This window comes from Salvelinus fontinalis, chromosome 8, assembly GCF_029448725.1.
Source record: "Salvelinus fontinalis isolate EN_2023a chromosome 8, ASM2944872v1, whole genome shotgun sequence".
In the NCBI taxonomy this organism is placed as follows: Eukaryota; Metazoa; Chordata; class Actinopteri; order Salmoniformes; family Salmonidae; genus Salvelinus; species Salvelinus fontinalis.
In genome coordinates this window covers 37,044,579-37,065,879 of record NC_074672.1, presented here as the reverse complement: position 1 = coordinate 37,065,879, position 21,301 = coordinate 37,044,579, and the positions used below count along the sequence as shown (strand labels likewise).

Genomic DNA, 21,301 nt, shown 5'->3' with positions numbered 1-21,301 from the left:
AAATTTTCTAAAGGATTGAGGTCAGGGCTTTGTGATGGCCACTCCAAGACCTTGACTTTGTTGTCCTTAAGCCATTTTGCCTCAACTTTGGAAGTTTGCATGGGGTCATTGTCCAATTGGAAGACCCATTTGCGACCAAGCTTTAACTTCCTGACTGATGTCTTGAGATGTTGCTTCAATGAATCCCCATAATTTTCCTCCCTCATGATGACATTTATTTTGTGAAGTGCACCAGTCCCTCCTGCAGCAAAGCAACCCCACAACATGATGCTGCCACCCCCGTGCGTCACGGTTGGGATGGTGTTCTTCGGCTTGCACGCCTCCCCCTTTTCCCTCCAAACATAACGATGGTCATTATGGCCAAACAGTTCTATTTTTGTTTCATCAGACCAGAGGACATTTCTCCAAAAAGTACAATCTTTGTCCCCATGTGCAGTTGCAAACCATAGTCTGGCTTTTTTATGGCGGTTTTGAAGCAGTGGCTTCTTCCTTGCTGAGCGGCCTTTCAGGTTACGACTCTTTTCACTGTGGATATAGATACTTTTGTACCTGTTTCCTCCAGCATCTTCACAAGGTCCTTTGCTGTTGTTCTGGGATTGATTTGCACTTTTCGCACCAAAGTACGTTCATCTCTTGGAAACAGAATGCGTCTCCTTCCTGAGCGGTATGACGGCTGCATGGTCCCATTGTAACGGTCCTGACCTGTTTTATGTTGTTTTGTATGTGTTTAGGTCAGGGCATGTGTTTTGGGTGGGCAGTCTATGTTATCTGTTTCTATGTTGGTTTTGGTTGCCTGGTATGGCTCTTAATTAGAGGCAGGTGTTTTGCGTTCTCCTCTAATTAAGAGTCATATTTAGGTAGGGTGTTCTCACTGTTTGTTTGTGGGTGATTGTCTCCTGCGTCTGTGTCGATGTTACACCATACGGGAATGTTTCGGTTTGTTCGTGCGTTTATGTAGTCTGTTCCTGTGTCAGCATGCTTCGTGTATTTGTAAGTTCGTTTGTTCAGGTCTGTCTACATCGTTTTGTTATTTTGTTAGTTATATCAAGTATAGTTCGTTTTCGTCTTTGTCTGTTTTGTTTATTTAATAAATCATCATGTATTCACAACCCGCTGCGCCTTGGCTCGATCACTACTCCACCTCTTCTTATGAAGAGAGAGAGGAACGCCGTTACAGAATCACCCACCATTCCAGAGCCAAGCAGCGGAGTAATTGGAGTAAGGGACAGGAAAACAAGGATTTCTGGACTTGGGAGCAGATATTGAATGGAGAAGGTCCCTGGGCTAAGGCAGGAGAGAATCGCCGCTCTCAGGAAGAGAGGGAGGCAGCTAAAGCCCAGGAGCGGTGGTTTGAGGAGGCAGCAAGGAGACGTGGCTGGAAGCCCGAAAAGCCATGGGAGCAGCTGGAGGCACTGGGGAGAGCAGAGGCTACCGGAGAGAGGAACCGGAGCTATGAGGGAACGCGTCTGGCACGGAAGCCCAAAAAGCCCGTAAGTAATTCCCAAAAATTTCTTGGGGGGGGACTAGGAGGTAGTGGGCCAAGGGCAGGTAGGAGACCTGCGCCCACTTCCCAGGCTTACCGTGGAGAGCGGGAGTACGGGCAGGCGCCGTGTTACGCAGTAGAGCGCACGGTGTCTCCTGTACGAGTGCATAGCCCAGTGCGGGTTATTCCACCTCCCCGCACTGGTAGGGCTAGATTGGGTATTGAGCCAGGTGTCATGAGGCCGGCTCAACGCGTCTGGTCTCCAGTGCGTCTCCTCGGGCCGGCATACATGGCACCGGCCTTACGCATGGTTTCCCCGGTTCGCCTACATAGGCCTGTGCGGGTTATTCCACCTCCCCGCACTGGTCGGGCGACCGGGAGCATTCAACCAGGTAAGGTTGGGCAGGCTCAATGCTCAAGAGTGCCAGTACGCCTCCACGGTCCGGTATTTCCGGCACCACCTCCCCGCCCCAGCCTAGTACCTACAGTGCCTACACTACGCACTAGGCTATCAGTGCGTCTCCTGAGCCCAGTTCCTCCTCCACGCACTCTCTCTGTAGTGCGTGTATCCAGTTCGGTGCCTCCAGTTCCGGCACCACGCACTAAGCCTCCTGTGCGTCTCCAGAGCCCTGAACACACTGTATCTTCTCCCCCTACTAATCCTGATGTGCTTGTCCTCAGCCCGGTGTCACCAGTGCCGGTACCTCGCATCAGGGATAGAGTAGGCTTTGAGAGTACAGTGTGCCCTGTCCCTGCTCCCCGCACTAGTAGGAAGGTGCTTATCCTTAGCACGGTGCCTCCAGTTCCGGCACCACGCACCAGGTCTACAGTGCGCCGTATCCGGCCAGAGCCATCCGTCTCCCCAGCGCCATCTGAGCCATCCGTCTCCCCAGCGCCATCTGAGCCATCCGTCTCCCCAGCGCCGTCTGAGCCATCCGTCTGCCATGAGCCTGCAAAGCCGCCCGTCTGCCATGAGCCTGCAAAGCCGCCCGTCTGCCATGAGCCTGCAAAGCCGCCCGTCTGCCATGAGCCTGCAAAGCCGCCCGTCTGCCATGAGCCTACAGAGCCGTCCGCCAGACAGGAGCCGCTAGAGCCGTCCGCCAGACAGGAGCCGCTAGAGCCGTCCGCCAGACAGGAGCCGCTAGAGCCGTCCGCCAGACAGGAGCCGCTAGAGCCGTCCGCCAGACAGGATCTGCCAGAGCCGTCCGCCAGACAGGATCTGCCAGAGCCGTCCGCCAGACAGGATCTGCCAGAGCCGTCCGCCAGACAGGATCTGCCAGAGCCGTCCGCCAGACAGGATCTGCCAGAGCCGCCAACCAGACAGGATCTGCCAGAGCCGCCAACCAGACAGGATCTGCCAGAGCCGCCAACCAGACAGGATCTGCCAGAGCCGCCAACCAGACAGGATCTGCCAGAGCCGCCAACCAGACAGGATCTGCCAGAGCCGCCAACCAGACAGGATCTGCCAGAGCCGCCAACCAGACAGGATCTGCCAGAGCCGCCAACCAGACAGGATCTGCCAGAGCCGCCAACCAGACAGGATCTGCCAGAGCCGCCAGCGAGCCATGAGCAGCCAGAGCCGCCAGCGAGCCATGAGCAGCCAGAGCCGTCAGAGAGCCATGAGCGTCGAGAGCCGTCAGAGAGCCATGAGCGTCGAGAGCCGTCAGCCCGCCATGAGCGTCGAGAGCCGTCAGCCCGCCATGAGCGTCGAGAGCCGTCAGCCCGCCATGAGCGTCGAGAGCCGTCAGCCCGCCATGAGCGTCGAGAGCCGTCAGCCCGCCATGAGCGTCGAGAGCCGTCAGCCCGCCATGAGCGTCGAGAGCCGTCAGCCCGCCATGAGCGTCGAGAGCCGTCAGCCCGCCATGAGCGTCGAGAGCCGTCAGCCTGCATAGACCTGCCAGAGTCCCTCAGCCAGGATCTGCCAGAGTATATCAGCCGGGACCTGCCCCTTGTCCCGGTGTTGCCCCTTGTCCCGGTGCTGCCCCTTGTCCCGGTGCTGCCCCTTGTCCCGGTGCTGCCCCTTGTCCCGGTGCTGCCCCTTGTCCCGGTGCTGCCCCTTGTCCCGGTGCTGCCCCTTGTCCCGGTGCTGCCCCTTATCCTGGTGCTGCCCCTTATCCTGGTGCTGCCCCTTGTCCCGGTGCTGCCCCTTGTCCCGGTGCTGCCCCTTGTCCCGGTGCTGCCCCTTGTCCCGGTGCTGCCCCTTGTCCCGGTGCTGCCCCTTCTCCTGGTGCTGGCCGTTTATTTAGGGGATGTGAGTTTTAGGGTGGTCATTGGGAGGGGAAGACAGAAACGGGGAGTGACTATGGTGGTGTGGGGACAGCGTCCAGAGCCGGAGCCACCACCGTGGTCAACTGCCCACCCAGACCCTCCCCTGGACTTTGTGCTGGTGCGCCCGGCGTTCGCACCTTGAGGGGGGGGTTCTGTAACGGTCCTGACCTGTTTTATGTTGTTTTTGTATGTGTTTAGGTTAGGGCATGTGTTTTGGGTGGGCAGTCTATGTTATCTGTTTCTATGTTGGTTTTGGTTGCCTGGTATGGCTCTTAATTAGAGGCAGGTGTTTTGCGTTCTCCTCTAATTAAGAGTCATATTTAGGTAGGGTGTTCTCACTGTTTGTTTGTGGGTGATTGTCTCCTGTGTCTGTGTCGATGTTACACCATACGGGAATGTTTCGGTTTGTTCGTGCGTTTATGTAGTCTGTTCCTGTGTCAGCGTGCTTCGTGTATTTGTAAATTCGTTTGTTCAGGTCTGTCTACATCGTTTTGTTATTTTGTTAGTTATATCAAGTATAGTTCGTTTTCGTCTTTGTCTGTTTTGTTTATTTAATAAATCATCATGTATTCACAACCCGCTGCGCCTTGGCTCGATCACTACTCCACCTCTTCTTATGAAGAGAGAGAGGAACGCCGTTACACCCATGGTGTTTATACTTGCGTACTATTGTTTGTACAGATGAACGTGGTACCTTCAGGCGTTTGGAAATTGCTACCAAGGATGAACCAAATCTGTCTGATTTCTTTTGATTTTCCAATGATGTCAAGCAAAGAGGCACTGAGTTTGAAGGTAGGCCTTGAAATACATCCACAGGTACACCTCCAATTGACTCAAACGATGTCAAATAGCCTATCAGAAGCTTCTAAAGCCATGACATAATTTTCTTGAATTTTCCAAACTGTTTAAATCACAGTCAACTCAGTGTATGTAAACTTCTGACCCACTGGATTTGTGATACAGTGAAATAACCTGTCTGTAAACAATAGTTGGAAAACTTACTTGTGTCATGCACAAAGTAGATGTCCTAACCGACTTGCCAAAACTATAGTTTGTTAACAAGACATTTGTGGAGTGGTTGAAAAACAAGTTTAAATGACTCCAACCTAAGTGTATGTAAACTTCCGACTTCAACTGTATATAATAATAATATATGCCGTTTAGCAGACGATTTTTGTCATGTCTGCTCCCGCTCTGATTGTTTTTTGTCTTTATTTTCTTGTATGCTGACGCTGTTCCTGTTCGTTATTTATTAAATGATTTACTCCCCATACCTGTTTCGTCTCTCCAGCGTCATTCCATGTGACAGATTTTATCCAAAGCGACTTACAGTCGTCCGTGCATACATTTACCTACGGGTGGCCCCGGGAATCGAACCCACGTGCCATGCTCTACCAACTGAGCCATACAGGACCACATGGATTATTGGAAACAATTGTTTCATGTATTCCTATTGAAGCCAGAACATCTCAGGTTAATGATCAGGTTAATGCCACATAGCAGCCATTCTCTCTCTCATTGCGGTTTTATTTTAACCTCTCTGCGAGTAAGGCTAGTTTCCTGAATTTCTGCCTGTCTGACGTGCCCAAAGTAAACTTCCTGTTACTCAGGCCCAGAAGCTAGGATATATATATATAATTGGTAGAATTGGATAGAAAGCACTCTGAAGTTTCTAAAACTGTTAACATAATGTCTGTGAGTATAACATAATTGATATAATAGGGGAAAACCCAAGCAGAATTCACCCGGAATTGTTTTTGGAGCTCAGAATGACTTCCAATGCAATGCTATTGAAAGACCAAATTTCTGCCTCCCAGATTGCAGTTCCTATGGCTTCCAGTAGATGTCAACAGTCTTTATACAAGGTTTTAGGCTTGTTTTTTTGAAAAATGAAGATGTATTTGTAGTTGTTCAAAGTTGAGTGCCGGGGCAAAAGTAGTCTTCTTGCGTGTGTGAACGTGGGCGCGCTCTTCCTTCTTTTCCTTTGCTATTGAACATAGTAACCTCCGTCTGAAATATTATTGTTTATTTAGATATTAGACAACCTGAGGATTAATAAAAAACATTGTTTAACTCGTTTGGATGAACTTTGCTGGTAACTTTTTGGAATCTTTGGTATGCATGTTGAAGGACTGGATTATTTAATTCAATGGTGCCAACTAAATGGCAATTTTCGGATATAAAGAAGAACTTTATCGAACAAAACGACCATTCATTATGTAGCTGGGACCCTTGGGATTGCAAACAGAGGAAGATATTCAAAAGTAAGTGATTTATTTTATCACTATTTGTTATTTCGTGACGCCTATGCTGGTTTGGAAAATATGCTAATGTCAGGTGCTGTCCTTAGACAATCGAATGCTATGCTTTCGCCGTAAAGCCTTTTTGAAATCTGTCAATGCAGTTCGATTACCAAGAGTCTAAGCTAAAGAATCATGTATGACACTTGTATTTTCACGAATGTTTAATATTACGATTTTGTATTTTGAATTTGGCACGCTCCGATTTCATCGGATGTTGTGGAATTTGATCCCGCTAGCGGGATCTCCGCTCGAAGGGGTTTTAAACCTGCTATTTTCTGCTGTGGAAGAAAATGTCTTATTTTTCTCCAAACAGATTCTAAGGAGCAGCCTGATATTAAAACATTTATAACAGCAACACATTTGTTAGACATGGCGTTACTGTCAGTGTAGTGGTTAAAGGGGCGATCTGCATTTCGCTACATTCATTTATTAACTTATAAACCAATTATATAAACCCATTGAATCTTGAAGAATATAAATTGCAAATGCCTCATGAGCTTAGTTTAACTGTCGTACCCCATCAGAACCCAAAATATAAGCTTGTTTTACTCCAATGATTGTAAACAATGTAAATGTAAACAAGCACTGTAGAGACTCAAATATATCATTTTGATATCATGGATGGTCAGTCCTTTCATCAATAGCTCTGTTTATGAATTTCAGAATGGTTGTATTTCTCCAGCCCCATTCCTCAGCTTTTTAGCGAAACAGTGGCGGGTCAACACTTTTTTATTGTTTCAACTGCTGATTGCCGATGTAAAGGAAAATTCCACCCCCAAAACTATCTTCTGGTTTCGTTTCAATAGTCATACAGACTGTATTTCTGTATTTTGAAAGTCATATCTTGATGACTTGATTGAAAGTTATGTATCTTGAAAACTTGATTGCTGACATCCAAAACATTTTGGGACTATATCAAAAATGGACTAATGATACAAATACCAAAAGATAGCTTTTGGATGGAGTTTTCCTTTAAGCTTGACAGCTGCACTGAAAGTGGCTGAGGATTATCACCAATAAAAACTCCTGCTTACGCACCAACCAGCCCTGTCCTTTTTACAAAGTCCAATAAGCCACTGGATATTACTGCACACGACTAGGGATCATCTCACATTGAGACAAACAGAGCAAAGCAGAGTATCAGATAGAACAGGGTCGAGGATGACAGCACTACTTCCCTATAATCTCCATTAACACCATCACCAAAAACTATTACATCAAATACTATAAAGTGATGAAAATGTAATATAAGGAAAAATAAACATCAATGGAAAATGAGGAAAAATGAAGAAAAAAGTTCTGACAAGAAAAACAAGCCTGAAATGTATCACATGCCTACTTATATTATACAAGCTATTAAATGTGAGAAAGCAGAAGCAGTGAAGCAGAAATGGTGATTTGAAGGTTACCATTCAACTGAAGCGTGTGCTAATTGAATCTGGATCGTCTGCAGAAGGAAAGTTATTTTATTTTCCTTTAGAGGAACCACTTCTAAAAGAATTAAGAAGCCGCTGAAGTTCCAGAGCTGTTTTTCACCCAAGACGCAACACACCATTAATGATTTGTTTACTTCTAATTAAAGCCATATGTCTGGGGACAGAATGAGGGTAGGCTTAATTAAAAATGCAGGGCCTAGCACCAGACAAGACTATTCTCTGTACAGTAAGCGGAACTGTGGTTTGTCTCCTCACAAGCCACCAACCATTCAGATCACTGGGATTCTTTCTGTTGCTTTGTCATATATTCTCCTTCAGTTCCCAGAAATTAGATTTCATTCAATTACACTGCAGGCCTCTTCCTAGTGGAAAGGCAGATATGTGATTTATGGTGAAACGTTGTCTACCTGGGGTGGGTGAATCTCTCTCTCTCTCTCTCTGAGAAAGCCAGGGGCTCAAGGACCTGCATTAGTGAGGTTCATCTTCTGTTCTCTGTGGGGACAAAATGGACTCACCACATCTTCAATTAGCAGGTGAGGAGGCCTCTGTAATATATGATCACGTGAAATAGGGCTATAAACTGTCAGAGGAGAATGTAGCGAGGTGCTAAAGGCCCGAGAAACGGGACATTGGGCGGTCACATTAACCTAAGAGAAAGGGTTAATGTGAGCATATCACTTCATTTCAACTAGAGAACAGCTCTCTTTTTTTCATTTTTTTTCTCAGTTCAAATTGAGTCATTCCTTATGGCAATTCACCATTTCAGGTTTCACAAATTCTATTACCCTGCCCTCATTCAGTATCCTCAAAGTCAAATGAATCCAAGGATATATGTTCACACGATAGTCTAAACCACATTATGCTTCGAGCTGCCTGTTGATTCTGACTCTAAAAAGGCAGAGTTTCACCTTGTTCAAATGATTAATTGGACAAAGCAGATGGAAAAAGCCTTTCGTAACACATGTAAATGATCTAATAATAATGGCATTACATAATTAAAATGGGAGTGTCGGGTTTAACTGGGAAGCACTTGGACACAGAGACAGGATCAAGGATCAATTGAGCACATTAATTGATATTGTGGAGGGTGGGGCCGTAACTGCCAATAAGGGTCTGGGTTAATTATCTATTTGACGTTGATTAGTGAGAAAGACGACACAAGAGACGATCAAGTCTGCTGAAGGGGTGAAACCATATTGACAGGACAAGTCACTTATCGCCAGCTTTTTTACTGTCCTTTCTACTATAACCTTCAACCATGTTAATCTGAAAAACCGTCCCTCAAAGACATCTTCAGAACGTGCTTCTACACCTGCATTGCTTGCTGTTTGGGGTTTTAGGCTGGGTTTCAATACAGCACTTTGAGATATCAGCTGATGTAAGAAGGGCTTTATAAATACATTTGATTTGAATGTGCATTTGGGTTCTGCAAATGCTGTATTAAAGAAATGCTTTCGTCAAAACAGCAAACATTGCAAATGATAGTTTCATGTAATAAAAGTTGCTCTAATTAAAAGAATACGCTGACAATCCCAGTTATATTTAAATGAAGGCAGAGGTACATCTTTTACCATACATTAATAACTGAACAGATACTGATATATGATGGTGTGCTGTCATTTCACGGTGTGCTTTCATCGTTTATAGAACATTAATGAAGTATATTTTGAGTAAGGGGTGTTTGCACAAGATAAATGCCACGAGACACTCTAACCAATGGCCCCCTCAACAGATACAGTAGCAGAGAAATACACAAAATAAGCCTGATTTGAATCACACTGCAAGTCCATCTTCCAGTTTCCTGTTGTTGCCATGGACACAGACCATTTCCCAGGGTGCACTTAGTTTTTTCCCCTCCTCTACCCTGGCTCCACTAACATGATGGCTAGAGGCTAAAGAGCCTTGGGGGAATAGCAGACAAAGCCCAGGCAACAACAGGTAAAAGAAAGGAAGCAGGTCAAAGCTAGTCTCACAATCCAGAGTGTTTTTTTGTTGAAGAGCCATCGCTCATGGCAACCCATCTTCCCAAGGGATGGGGAGCTCTGGCAACACAGATTAAGAATTAAGATTTAACAACCCCCCAAATTTCCCTGAATCCTTTTTCGGAGCATCACTCCCATATGTGTCAAGACAGTAACACGACAAGCGATAAGTGCCTTGATAACTGTAGATATTACAGATCAGAGGAGCACATGGTGATACCCACCACAGCTTTCATATGAAAAGTCATAAATCAGGCAGTGCATTCAAATTGATAAGTGATTTAAATGAGGTCTTGAGAGTTATGTCACATCGACGTACCAAAATAAAGCTCTCTATCCGTGAAATGAGAGCAAGGAGGTGAATGGGGCCATTGCAGACATCTGTGGTAAACACTGAATTATAAACCAGGTTGTTTGGGTCCTGGATGTTGATTGGCTGAATGACGTGGTAAATCAGACAATATACCATGGCTATGACACAAAAAAACTTGTTTACTGTTGTAATTATGCTGGTAACCAGTTTATAATAGCAATAAGGCACCTCAGGGGTTTTTGGCATATGGCCAATATACAACGGCTCAAGGCTGTATCCAGGCACTCCACTTTGTGCCTAAGAACAGCCCTTAGCCTTGGTATATTGGCCATATACCAAACCAAGCTTTATTTATACAGCACATTTTATAGAGCTTTATTTATACAGACATGGAATGCAATGCAACGTGCTTTACAGGAAATAAAATAAATTAAAAACAATTAAATAAAAGCTGAAATATTTACTCCACAAAAAACTAAAGAATGACACAAACTGAACAACTAAAAAGCACCCTGAGGAAAATCAAAGCTAAAAAGATGTCTTTTAAGATCTCTGTGAAATATTTCTACAGTTTGGGCCCCCCTCAGGTTCTCTGTCAGGCTGTTCCAAAGGCTGGGGTCCTACTGTAGTAACTAAAGGCTGCCTCTTCATGCCTCTTGGTCCTAGGCTTTGGGATAGTTATAAGGCTGCCTCTCCATGCCTCTTGGTCCTAGACTTTGGGATAGTTATAAGGCTGCCTCTCCATGCCTCTTGGTCCTAGACTTTGGGATAGTTATAAGGCTGCCTCTCCATGCCTCTTGGTTCTAGACTTTGGGATAGTTATAAGGCTGCCTCTCCATGCCTCTTGGTCCTAGACTTTGGGATAGTTAAAAGGCCAGAGGACCTGAGGATCCTAGACTTTGGGATAGTTAAAAGGTCAGAGGACCTGAGGGACCTAGACTTTGGGATAGTTAAAAGGCCAGAGGACCTGAGGGACCTAGACTTTGGGATAGTTAAAAGGCCAGAGGACCTGAGGGACCTAGACTTTGGGATAGTTAAAAGGCCAGAGGACCTGAGGGACCTAGACTTTGGGATAGTTATAAGGCCAGAGGACCTGAGGGACCTAGACTTTGGGATAGTTAAAAGGCCAGAGGACCTGAGGGACCTAGACTTTGGGATAGTTATAAGGCCAGAGGACCTGAGGGACCTAGACTTTGGGATAGTTATAAGGCCAGAGGACCTGAGGGACCTAGACTTTGGGATAGTTATAAGGCCAGAGGACCTGAGGGACCTAGACTTTGGGATATTTATAAGGCCAGAGGACCTGAGGGTCCTAGACTTTGGGATAGTTATAAGGCCAGAGGACCTGAGGGTCCTAGACTTTGGGATAGTTAAAAGGCCAGAGGACCTGAGGGACCTAGACTTTGGGATAGTTATAAGGCCAGAGGACCTGAGGGTCCTAGACTTTGGGATAGTTATAAGGCCAGAGGACCTGAGGGACCTAGACTTTGGGATAGTTAAAAGGTCAGAGGACCTGAGGGACCTAGACTTTGGGATAGTTATAAGGCCAGAGGACCTGAGGGACCTAGACTTTGGGATAGTTAAAAGGCCAGAGGACCTGAGGGACCTAGACTTTGGGATAGTTAAAAGGCCAGAGGACCTGAGGGACCTAGACTTTGGGATAGTTAAAAGGCCAGAGGACCTGAGGGACCTAGACTTTGGGATAGTTAAAAGGCCAGAGGACCTGAGGGACCTAGACTTTGGGATAGTTAAAAGGCCAGAGGACCTGAGGGACCTAGACTTTGGGATAGTTAAAAGGCCAGAGGACCTGAGGGACCTAGACTTTGGGATAGTTAAAAGGCCAGAGGACCTGAGGGACCTAGACTTTGGGATAGTTAAAAGGCCAGAGGACCTGAGGGACCTAGACTTTGGGATAGTTAAAAGGCCAGAGGACCTGAGGGACCTACTGGGTACAGAACTTAAAAACATGTCTGATGTGTTGTGGTGCACAATCGTGGATTCATTTAAAAACCAACAGAAGAATCCTAAAATGAATTCTGAAACTCACAGGCAGCCAGTGCAGAGACTTTAAAACCGGTGTAATGTGTTCTCTCCGTCTGGTCTTGGTCAGTACCCGTGCTGCAGCATTCTGTATGTTTTACAGTTGACCAATGGCTTTCTTGGGTAGACCAGACAGGAGAGCATTACAGTAGTCAAGCCTGTTTGAAATAAAATATTTCTGTATCAGCCTAAGAGAGAAACGGCCACACCGTGGCAATGTCAGGCAGTTGGACCACACCCCCTCTGGCATTATTGTTTAATGTAATTCCGCTGAAGTAGCTACCTCATGGTCAAAAAAACTATATCCCCACGGGACTCAAAAATAACCAACATCATAAAGGTCAGTATGCTTTACAAAAGTTAGTATATTATTAGTTTAATTTCAGGACCTGTGACTACATCCACTGGCCTAGAAAAGGTCATATCGAATATATTGAAGAAACCACATTGAGTTTTAGTAGTCCGGTCAGAAACCCGAAAAAATGAAACACAATCTAAAGTTAAGCACCAAGTAAAGTGTGTGCTGTCTGAAAACGTGGCTCATTGACTGGGCTTGAATAGACGATGCCCATTGTGGTCCATGGAAGCGAGTCATTGGAGTAATTTGAGCTACCTCCTGTATATGAATGAGCAGTCTGAGGTTGCCTGGCCTGCATGAATGTCACCCATCTCAATCTGACTCAATCAACAACCCTTTCTTTCTCTGTTTAAGCATCAGAGAGGTTCAAGTAGACAGACAGACAGAGACAGAAAAAACAGAGAGCCTAACAGACAGATAGCCTGACAGACAGACTGACATAGCCTGACAGACAGACAGCCTGACAGACAGATTGACATAGCCTGACAGACAGACAGCCTGACAGACAGACAGACAGCAGGTTGAAGTAACATAAAGGTGCCGAACCGGAGAGGATGGAAATAGAAGAGGATTGTGTCACTCTGGGATGTCGCTTCACCAGAGAGGAACAGAGGTTTGACATGTGAATCGGGCACAATTTAGCCATTCAATCTTCTCATCACTTTGCCTGATCTCACACTAATTGTGCTGTGCAGTGGTTGTCACAAGTTTGTGTAAAAAAAACATTTGCGAGGAATACTGCATTGCTATGCAGAGAAATATCATTTTCAAACTAGTTTGGCAAAAAATCTATGCAAAATATTCCATTATCAGTCCCAGATTCTAATCTTAATTAAATATTGTTATCTTGATAAAGGACTGAATGAAAATTCCACAATGGTCGTCATTGAGGTCCTAGGCTCAGAAAAATATTTTCATCTCCCTCTGAACATTATCTAGATATGCAACACAGGGGAAATATTGGACTGCTGACACCAGGCCTTGGTGTGAGAAATGTCACAGAATGAAACAATTTCAGGACTTTCTATAATTCATATAAAACCAATGGCTTGCTGTTTAAAAGGCATGTGCTTCAATATCCTGTCCCCTTTTATTCCCCTACCTTTAGAGTTACTTTGTTTTTCCATGAATCATGGCCTATGTCAGAGAAAGCCCCTCCATACTGCGGCCATTACACTCGATAAAGGGTACACTATACAGCCACACATGCTTCCCCTTCGCAGGCTCCCCTTCTCCCCCGTGACAGGAAACAGCACTCTCTCATGATGTTCCCAGCCAATTCATTTACAGTGGGACTGGAGGAAAAATGTGCCTGATGACAAGTGAGGGAGTGAGGGAGGAGTGGCAGAGGGCCAGCAATATCCAGACATTTCCTGAGCTCCGACCTACCAGCTGCTGCCTAAGGGTCAGCCCAAAAGGGTCAACAGGATGGAGCACATTTGGGGCAGCTGTCACCTGTCACTTCCTGTGTGGAGCGGACTGGAGCGGACCAGGTGGACTGGGTGACAGCAGGCAGCTTTCCCACTAGTTTGGCTGAACCCCGAACCTCTCAGTGGTCCATTAACAGTTCAGAATGTACAGGATGTATTACTGTTACTTTCCAACAGCACCTGGCCTCCCGATGTTTAACAGAGCCCATTTTATTCTCCCTTTGATTGGTATCATGTGTGCAGCCGTTCAGGAATCAATTCATTCTCATATAGTTGGTATCGACTGAGGCAACTTGATCACACTAAAACAACCACGCTATTTGTTTTCCCAATAAATGAATGTACCCACAGAGAAGATAGATATGTAAAGTGATCCACTTACTTGTTATGAAGTACACACCATCCACAGTGGGGGTCTCCAGAGCCCAGACAGGTTTTACAGGTCGTGTACTGGCCACAGCTCTCCACGGGTAACCGGCTCACCTGCAGAACACAACTGAGCTGATCATCTTTATTCAACACACTTTCAGACTCACACTAGCACTGTTCACTGTGCTTTCCTCACCTTCTCAATCTTTCTTACGCATACACATGCGACGCGAGGGTCAAACAAATCTAAATCCCAGCCGTAACCATGAATTTGTCACGATAGCGTTTAGTTTACGTAAGATATGAAATTCAACAGAAAGTGGAAATGTATTGCTCACAATTTGAATGGGTTTTGGGACACATCCGTGCTTCAACTACTAAATATTTCCTGACACGAGGTCTGAATCCATTTATTAAACTGCAGTGATAGAGAGAGTGGGTGTTAGTAAACATGTCAAAACTTTAAGCGCTAGACGACTTATTCAACGTATCACCCAGAGCTAATAGATAGCAACTAAATGGCTAACTTAGAGTGACACAGTGCAGACTCAGTGGGGAGCATCATTTATTTATTTATTTATTACCTTTATTTAACCAGGTAGGCTAGTTGAGAACAAGTTCTCATTTACAACTGCGACCTGGCCAAGATAAAGCATAGCAGTGTGAACAGACAACAACACAGAGTTACACATGGAGTAAACAATAAACAAGTCAATAACACAGTAGGAAAAAAAAGAGTCTATATACATTGTGTGCAAAAGGCATGAGGAGGTAGGCAATAAATAGGCCATAGGAGCGAATAATTACAATTTAGCAGATTAACACTGGAGTGATAAATCATCAGATGATCTTGTGCAAAAGAGCAGAAAAGTAAATAAATAAAAACAGTATGGGGATGAGGTAGGGAGATTGGGTGGGCTATTTACAGATTGACTATGTACAGCTGCAGCGATCAGTTAGCTGCTTGGATAGCTGATATTTAAAGTTGGCGAGGGAAATAAAAGTCTCCAACTTCAGCGATTTTTGCAATTCGTTCCAGTCACAGGCAACAGAGAACTGGAAGGAAAAGCGGCCAAATTAGGTGTTGGCTTTGGGAATGATCAGTGAGATATACCTGCTGGAGCGCGTGCTACAGGTGGGTGTTGTTATCGTAACCAGTGAACTGAGATAATGGGGAAGCTTTACCTAGCATGGACTTATAGATGACCTGGAGCCAGTGGGTCTGGCGACGAATATGTAGCGAGGACAAGCCGACTAGAGCATACAGGTCGCAGTGGTGGGTGGTATAAGGTGTTTTAGTAACAAAACGGATGGCACTATGATAAACTGAATCTAGTTTGCTGAGTAGAGTATTGGAAGCTATTTTGTAGATGACATCGCCGAAGTCGAGGATCGGTAGGATAGTCAGTTTTACTAGGGTATGTTTCCCGGCGTGAGTGAAGGAGGCTTTGTTGCGAAATAGAAAGCCGATTCTAGATTTGATTTTGGATTGGAGATGTTTAATATGAGTCTGGAAGGAGAATGGTCGTTCCCTCGTCGTAAACATGCACAGTCTAATGAGTTGCCTTGAACGATGGATTTAAATAAAAATAAATTCTGTTTTGAGTGATCTTCCCCCTCCCTTTGGCAGTAAGAGATGACCAGATGTCTCAGGGCAATGTACCACAGGTGCCCATTCTCTTTCTCTGCATGCTAATCCTGTCTCCTTAAAGGACATGGACAACGATCTCCTCACAGCTTTCACTGCAGCTCTCCCAAAGTGCTGAAATGCTTACTCTGAGAGAACCTAACCTTTGATCATCTTTAAAAATGAATTTTGTAACAGAGAAAAACACAATCCTGCCAAAAAGGGATGTGGCGTTGCCTTTCAAGTTGCTGTTGAGTTCCTGGTACTGCTGCAGTGAAGAACGCAACTAGCATTAGCACTAACCGCTAACCCTGGCAGGCCCTGCATCTTTGACTCTGTCTCCAGTGTCAGGGAGTCACCGCCGCAGGCTGTGGGTGGGCGAGGTGTTATGCCGCGCGCTGCGCTTCCTGTCCCATGCTAATTTATGCTGCAAAGTGCCAGCGCGTAAACACACCATCCCACCACCGACACCGTTTTATAATCCTCTGCCCTCAAGTCTGTGTCTCTGGCACGATGCTCGGTTCGGCTCGCAACATCCCAGAAGGTCCTTGTGGACAGACAGCTCACAAAGGGATGGAATAAAACAAGTCAACTCTGAAGTGCAGGTTGATTCATGAGACTAAAATCCAACATTTTATTAGATGGATAATAAAGCAGGCTGCCCACTTAAGACTATGTTCTAAGCTCATATCTCTTCATGTATAGTCATGATGGTGTAACATTATACACTGAGTGTACAAAACATGAGAAACGTCTGCTCTTTCCATGACAGATTGACCAGGTGAATCTAGGTGAAAGCTATGATCCCTTATTGATGTCACTTGTTAAATCTAATTCAATCCATGTAGCACAAAAGGAGGAGATGGGTTAAAGAAGGATGTTTTAGCCTTGAGACAACTGAGACATGGATTGTGTATGTCTGCCATTAAGTGTGAATAGGCAAGACAAAAGATTTACGTGCTTTGAACGGGGCATGGTAGTAGGTACCAGGCGCACCAACTGCAACGCTGCTGGGTTTTTCACACTCAACAGTTTCCCGTATGTATCGAGGATGGTCCACCACCAAAAGACCAGCCAGCCAACTGTGGGGAAGCATTGGAGTCAACATGGACCAGCATCCCTGTGGAACTTTTTCGACACCTTGTGGAGTCCATTCCCCAATGAATTGAGGCTGTTCCGAGAACAACAGGGGGGGGTTGCATCTTAATATTAGGAAGGTGTCCATGATTTGTATACTCAGTGTATATGCACAGTACTGTTAAAGTTGGTGCATGAAAATAGCATCATCAACTGCCACATATGAATTGTTTTAAGTGGGCCAGTGTGAAAAGCAGAGCTCTATCTTCAGCAGAGTTCATCTTTGATCCACTGTATTTACCTCCCTGGGATGACAACAAGAGGGTTATTATGGGGCTACGGTGCACTCACGCCAAATCCCCCTGCAACGCTCTGCCGGTCAGTGTTACCTATTCATTATTTATCTACCGCAATTCATTCAAATTTCATGAATACTAAAGACATAAGCAGGAGGCAGGCTCTGTAGAGGGATGTACTGTCTAGTAAGCATACATCTCAGTGCAGGAGTTCAGCCACAGTTTGCTGCGGCTTTAGAGAAGATGAGAAGAACCCACTTGGCACACACTAGTTAAATCAATGTTGTTTCCACGTCATTTCAAAGAAATTACGTTGAACCAATGTAGAATAGATATTGAATTGACGTCTATGCCCGGAGGAAAGGGTCTACTCTTCTTTAATCAGTTACATTTAAATATATCTTAATACACATCCTGTATACAAAACAAATCAATAAGGAATAATTTGACACATGCTTAAACATCGGACTGCCTCACATTGAATTATTATGGAAAATATCAATATCTGTAGCAGACCTGTCCGGTTTTACTCTCCCATGCAAGAGGAAGTCCATTTTTTGAGTGAATGAGCTAGGCAGCACAGAGCGGTGCCATTCTCCTTATATCTGAATACCTTTGTGTTAATTCTGGCCATAAGGGATCCTCCTCTCCTCTGAGTCTGTCCTCGTGGCCACCCCACACAGGGGGGAGGGGCTGCTCTATCATGTTCCCCTTCTCTCTGTAACATCAGTCCCTCTGTCCAACATCAGTCCCTCTCTGTCCAACATCAGTCCCTCTCTGTCCAACATCAGTCTCTCTCTCTCTGTAACATCAGTCTCTCTCTCTCTGTAACATCAGTCTCTCTCTCTCTGTAACACCAGTCTCTCTCTGTAACACCAGTCTCTCTCTGTAACACCAGTCTCTCTCTGTAACACCAGTCTCTCTCTGTAACATCAGTGTCTCTCTCTGTCTAACACCAGTCTCTCTCTGTCTAACACCAGTCTCTCTCTGTCTAACACCAGTCTCTCTCTGTAACATCAGTCTCTCTCTGTAACATCAGTCTCTCTCTGTAACATCAGTCTCTCTCTGTAACATCAGTCTCTCTCTGTAACATCAGTCTCTCTGTAACATCAGTCTCTCTGTTTAACATCAGACTGATGTTAGAGAGAGAGACTGATGTTACAGAGAGACTGATGTTACAGAGAGACTAATGTTACAGAGAGACTAATGTTACAGAGAGACTGATGTTACAGAGAGAGACTGATGTTACAGAGAGAGACTGGTGTTAAACAGAGAGAGACTGGTGTTAGACAGAGAGAGACTGGTGTTAGACAGAGAGAGACTGGTGTTAGACAGAGAGAGACTGGTGTTAGACAGAGAGAGACTGGTGTTAGAGAGAGAGAGACTGATGTTAGACAGAGAGAGACTGGTGTTAGACAGAGAGAGACTGGTGTTAGAGAGAGAGAGACTGATGTTAGACAGAGAGAGACTGATGTTAGAGAGAGACTGATGTTACAGAGAGAAACTGATGTTACAGAGAGACTGATGTTACAGAGAGACTGATGTTACAGAGAGACCACTGTATCTATTTATACATCTACAGTACCAGTTAAAAGTTTGGACACACCTACTCATTCAAGGGTTTTTCTTTATTTAGATTATTTTCTACATTGTAGAATAATAGTGAAGATGTCAAAACTATGAAATAACACATATGGATTCACATAGTAACCAAAAAAGTGTTAAACAAATCAAAATATATTTAATATTTTAGATTCTTCAAAGTAGCCATCCTTTCCCTTGATGACAGCTTTGCACACTATTGGCATTCTCTCAACCAGCTTCATGAGGAATGCTTTTCCAACAGTCTTGAAGAAGATCCCACATATGCTGAGCACTTGTTGGCTGCTTTTCCTTCACTCTGCGGTCCAACTCATCCCAAACCATCTCAATTGGGTTGAAATTGGGTAATTGTGGAGGCCATGTCATCTGATGGAGCACTCCATCCCTCTTCTCATTCTTGGCCAAATAGCCATTACACCACCTGGAGGTGTGTTGGGTCATTGTCCTGAAAAATAAATGATAGTCCCACTAAGCACAAACCAGATGGGATGGCATATTGCTGCAGAATACTGTGATAGCAATGCTGGTTAAGTCTGCCTTGAATTCTAAATAAATCACTTACAGTGTCACCAGCAAAGCACCCCCACACCATCACACCTCCTCCTCCATGCTTCACGGTGTTGACCACACATGTGGAGATCATCCGTTCACCTACTCTGCATCTCACAAAGACACGGCGGTTGGAACCAAAAATCTCAAATTTCAGACCAAAGGACAGATTTCCCACCAGTCTAATGTCCATTGCTTGTGTTTCTTGGCCCAAGCAAGTCTCTTCTTATTATTGGTGTCCTTTAGTAGTGGTTTCTTTGCAACAATTCAACCATGAAAGCCTGATTCACGCAGTCTCCTCTGAACAGTTGATGTTGAGATGTGTGTGTTACTTGAACTCTGTGAGGTGTTAATTGCCGATTTCTGATGCTTTTAACTGTAATGAACTTAGCAGAGGTAACTCCGGGTCTTCTTTTACTGTGGCGGTCCTCATGAGAGCCAGTTTATTTTGACTATTTTCTACATTGTAGAAACAAAGAAAAACTCTGGAATGAGAAGATGTGTCCAAACTTTTGACTTGTACTGTATATATCTATATATACTGTATGTATATCTATTTATATACAGTGGCAAAAAAAAGTATGTGAACCCTTTGGTGAACCCTGGATTTCTGCTTAAATTGGTCATCAAATATGATCTGATCTTCATCTTAGTCACAGCAATAGACAAACACAGTGTCCTTAAACTAATAACACACAAACAATTATACGTTTTCATGTCTTTATTCAACACACCGTGTAAACATTCACAGTGCAGGGTGGGAAAAGTATGTGAACCCTTGGATTTAATAACTGGTTGACCCTCCTTTGGCAGCAATAACCTCAACCAAATGTTTTCTGTGATTGCGGATCAGACCTGCACAACGCTCAGGAGGAATTTTGGACCCTTCATCTTTAAAAATTGTTTCAGTTCAGCAATATTCGTAGGATGTCTGGTGTGAACCGCTCGCGAGGTCATGCCACAGCATTTTAAATCATGTTGAGGTCAGGACTCTGACTGGGTCACTCCAGAAGGCGTATTTTCTTCTGTTGAAGCCATTCTTTTGTTGATTTACTTCTGTGTTTTGGGTCGTTGTCCTTTGCATCACCCAACTTCTGTTTAGCTTCAAATGGCGGACAGATAGCCTTACATCCTCCTGCAAAATGTCTTGATAGACTTGGGTATTCATGTTTCCATCAATGATAGCAAGCTGTCCAGGCCCTGAGGCAGCAAAGCAGCCCCAAACCATGATGCTCCCTCCACCATACTTTACAGTTGGGATGAAGTTTAGATGTTGGTGTGCTGTGTCTTATTTCTCACCACACATAGTGAAGGAGACCTTGTGAAGACTTACAGAAAACATTCGACCTCTGTCATTGCCAACAAAGGGTTTATAACAAAGTATTGAGATAAACTTTTGTTATTGACCAAATACTTATTTTCCACCATAATTTGCAAATAAATTCATAAAAAATCCTACAATGTGATTTTCTGGATTTTTTTTCTCATTTTGTCTGTCATAGTTGAAGTGTACCTATGATGAAAATTACAGGCCTCTCTCATCTTTTTAAGTGGGAGAACTTGCACAATTGGTGGCTGACTAAATACTTTTTTGCCCCACTATATATATATATATATATATATATATATATATATATATATATATATATATATATATATATATATATATATATATATATATATATATATATATATAAATAACAATGCACCAAAATCATATATCTTCCTTTTGACTACACAGACCTTTTCTAAATCAGAAAGACAAGTCTTCTCATTGGAGGACTGTCTCTCGTTACTTCGTTATTTCTGAGACATGCATTCTGACGGTAAAAAGCGAAAGGCTAAAGATCAAATCTTTGTGATAACTGCACAACGACAGCAATTCATCCTTCCTTTCAATAAATTGCTTGATTATGAAGAAAACAAATAAGCTGATAGATGTATTATGCAGGGAACCGGGATTACTAATGCGTGCAGCTGTATGTACTGTATGTAGGAGGATTTCTTCTAGTCAACTGCAGAGGAACTTGGTGTGTTAACCTTCCTTTCCTCTGTACAATAAGACCTCTTAGAATAGAGCTATTCTGCAAGCCTCTCCATGGAGACAAGTACCTAAAGTTTCCTAATAGGGAACCAGCTGAGGCAGAATTCAAAGACTTTGAACTGGT

General features: G+C 44.4%; 1 protein-coding gene across 3 annotated transcripts in view; it reads right to left on the bottom strand.

Annotated features, from left to right (window-relative positions):
• plxna3 (plexin A3) overlaps positions 1-21,301 on the bottom strand; it is a 154,114-nt gene that overhangs the window by 68,133 nt on the left and 64,680 nt on the right. For all 3 annotated transcript variants that reach the window (XM_055932389.1, XM_055932388.1, XM_055932390.1), the window contains exon 5: positions 13,996-14,096. In XM_055932389.1, coding sequence (XP_055788364.1) covers positions 13,996-14,096 — 101 coding nt within the window. The remainder of the gene's footprint in view (positions 1-13,995; positions 14,097-21,301) is intronic.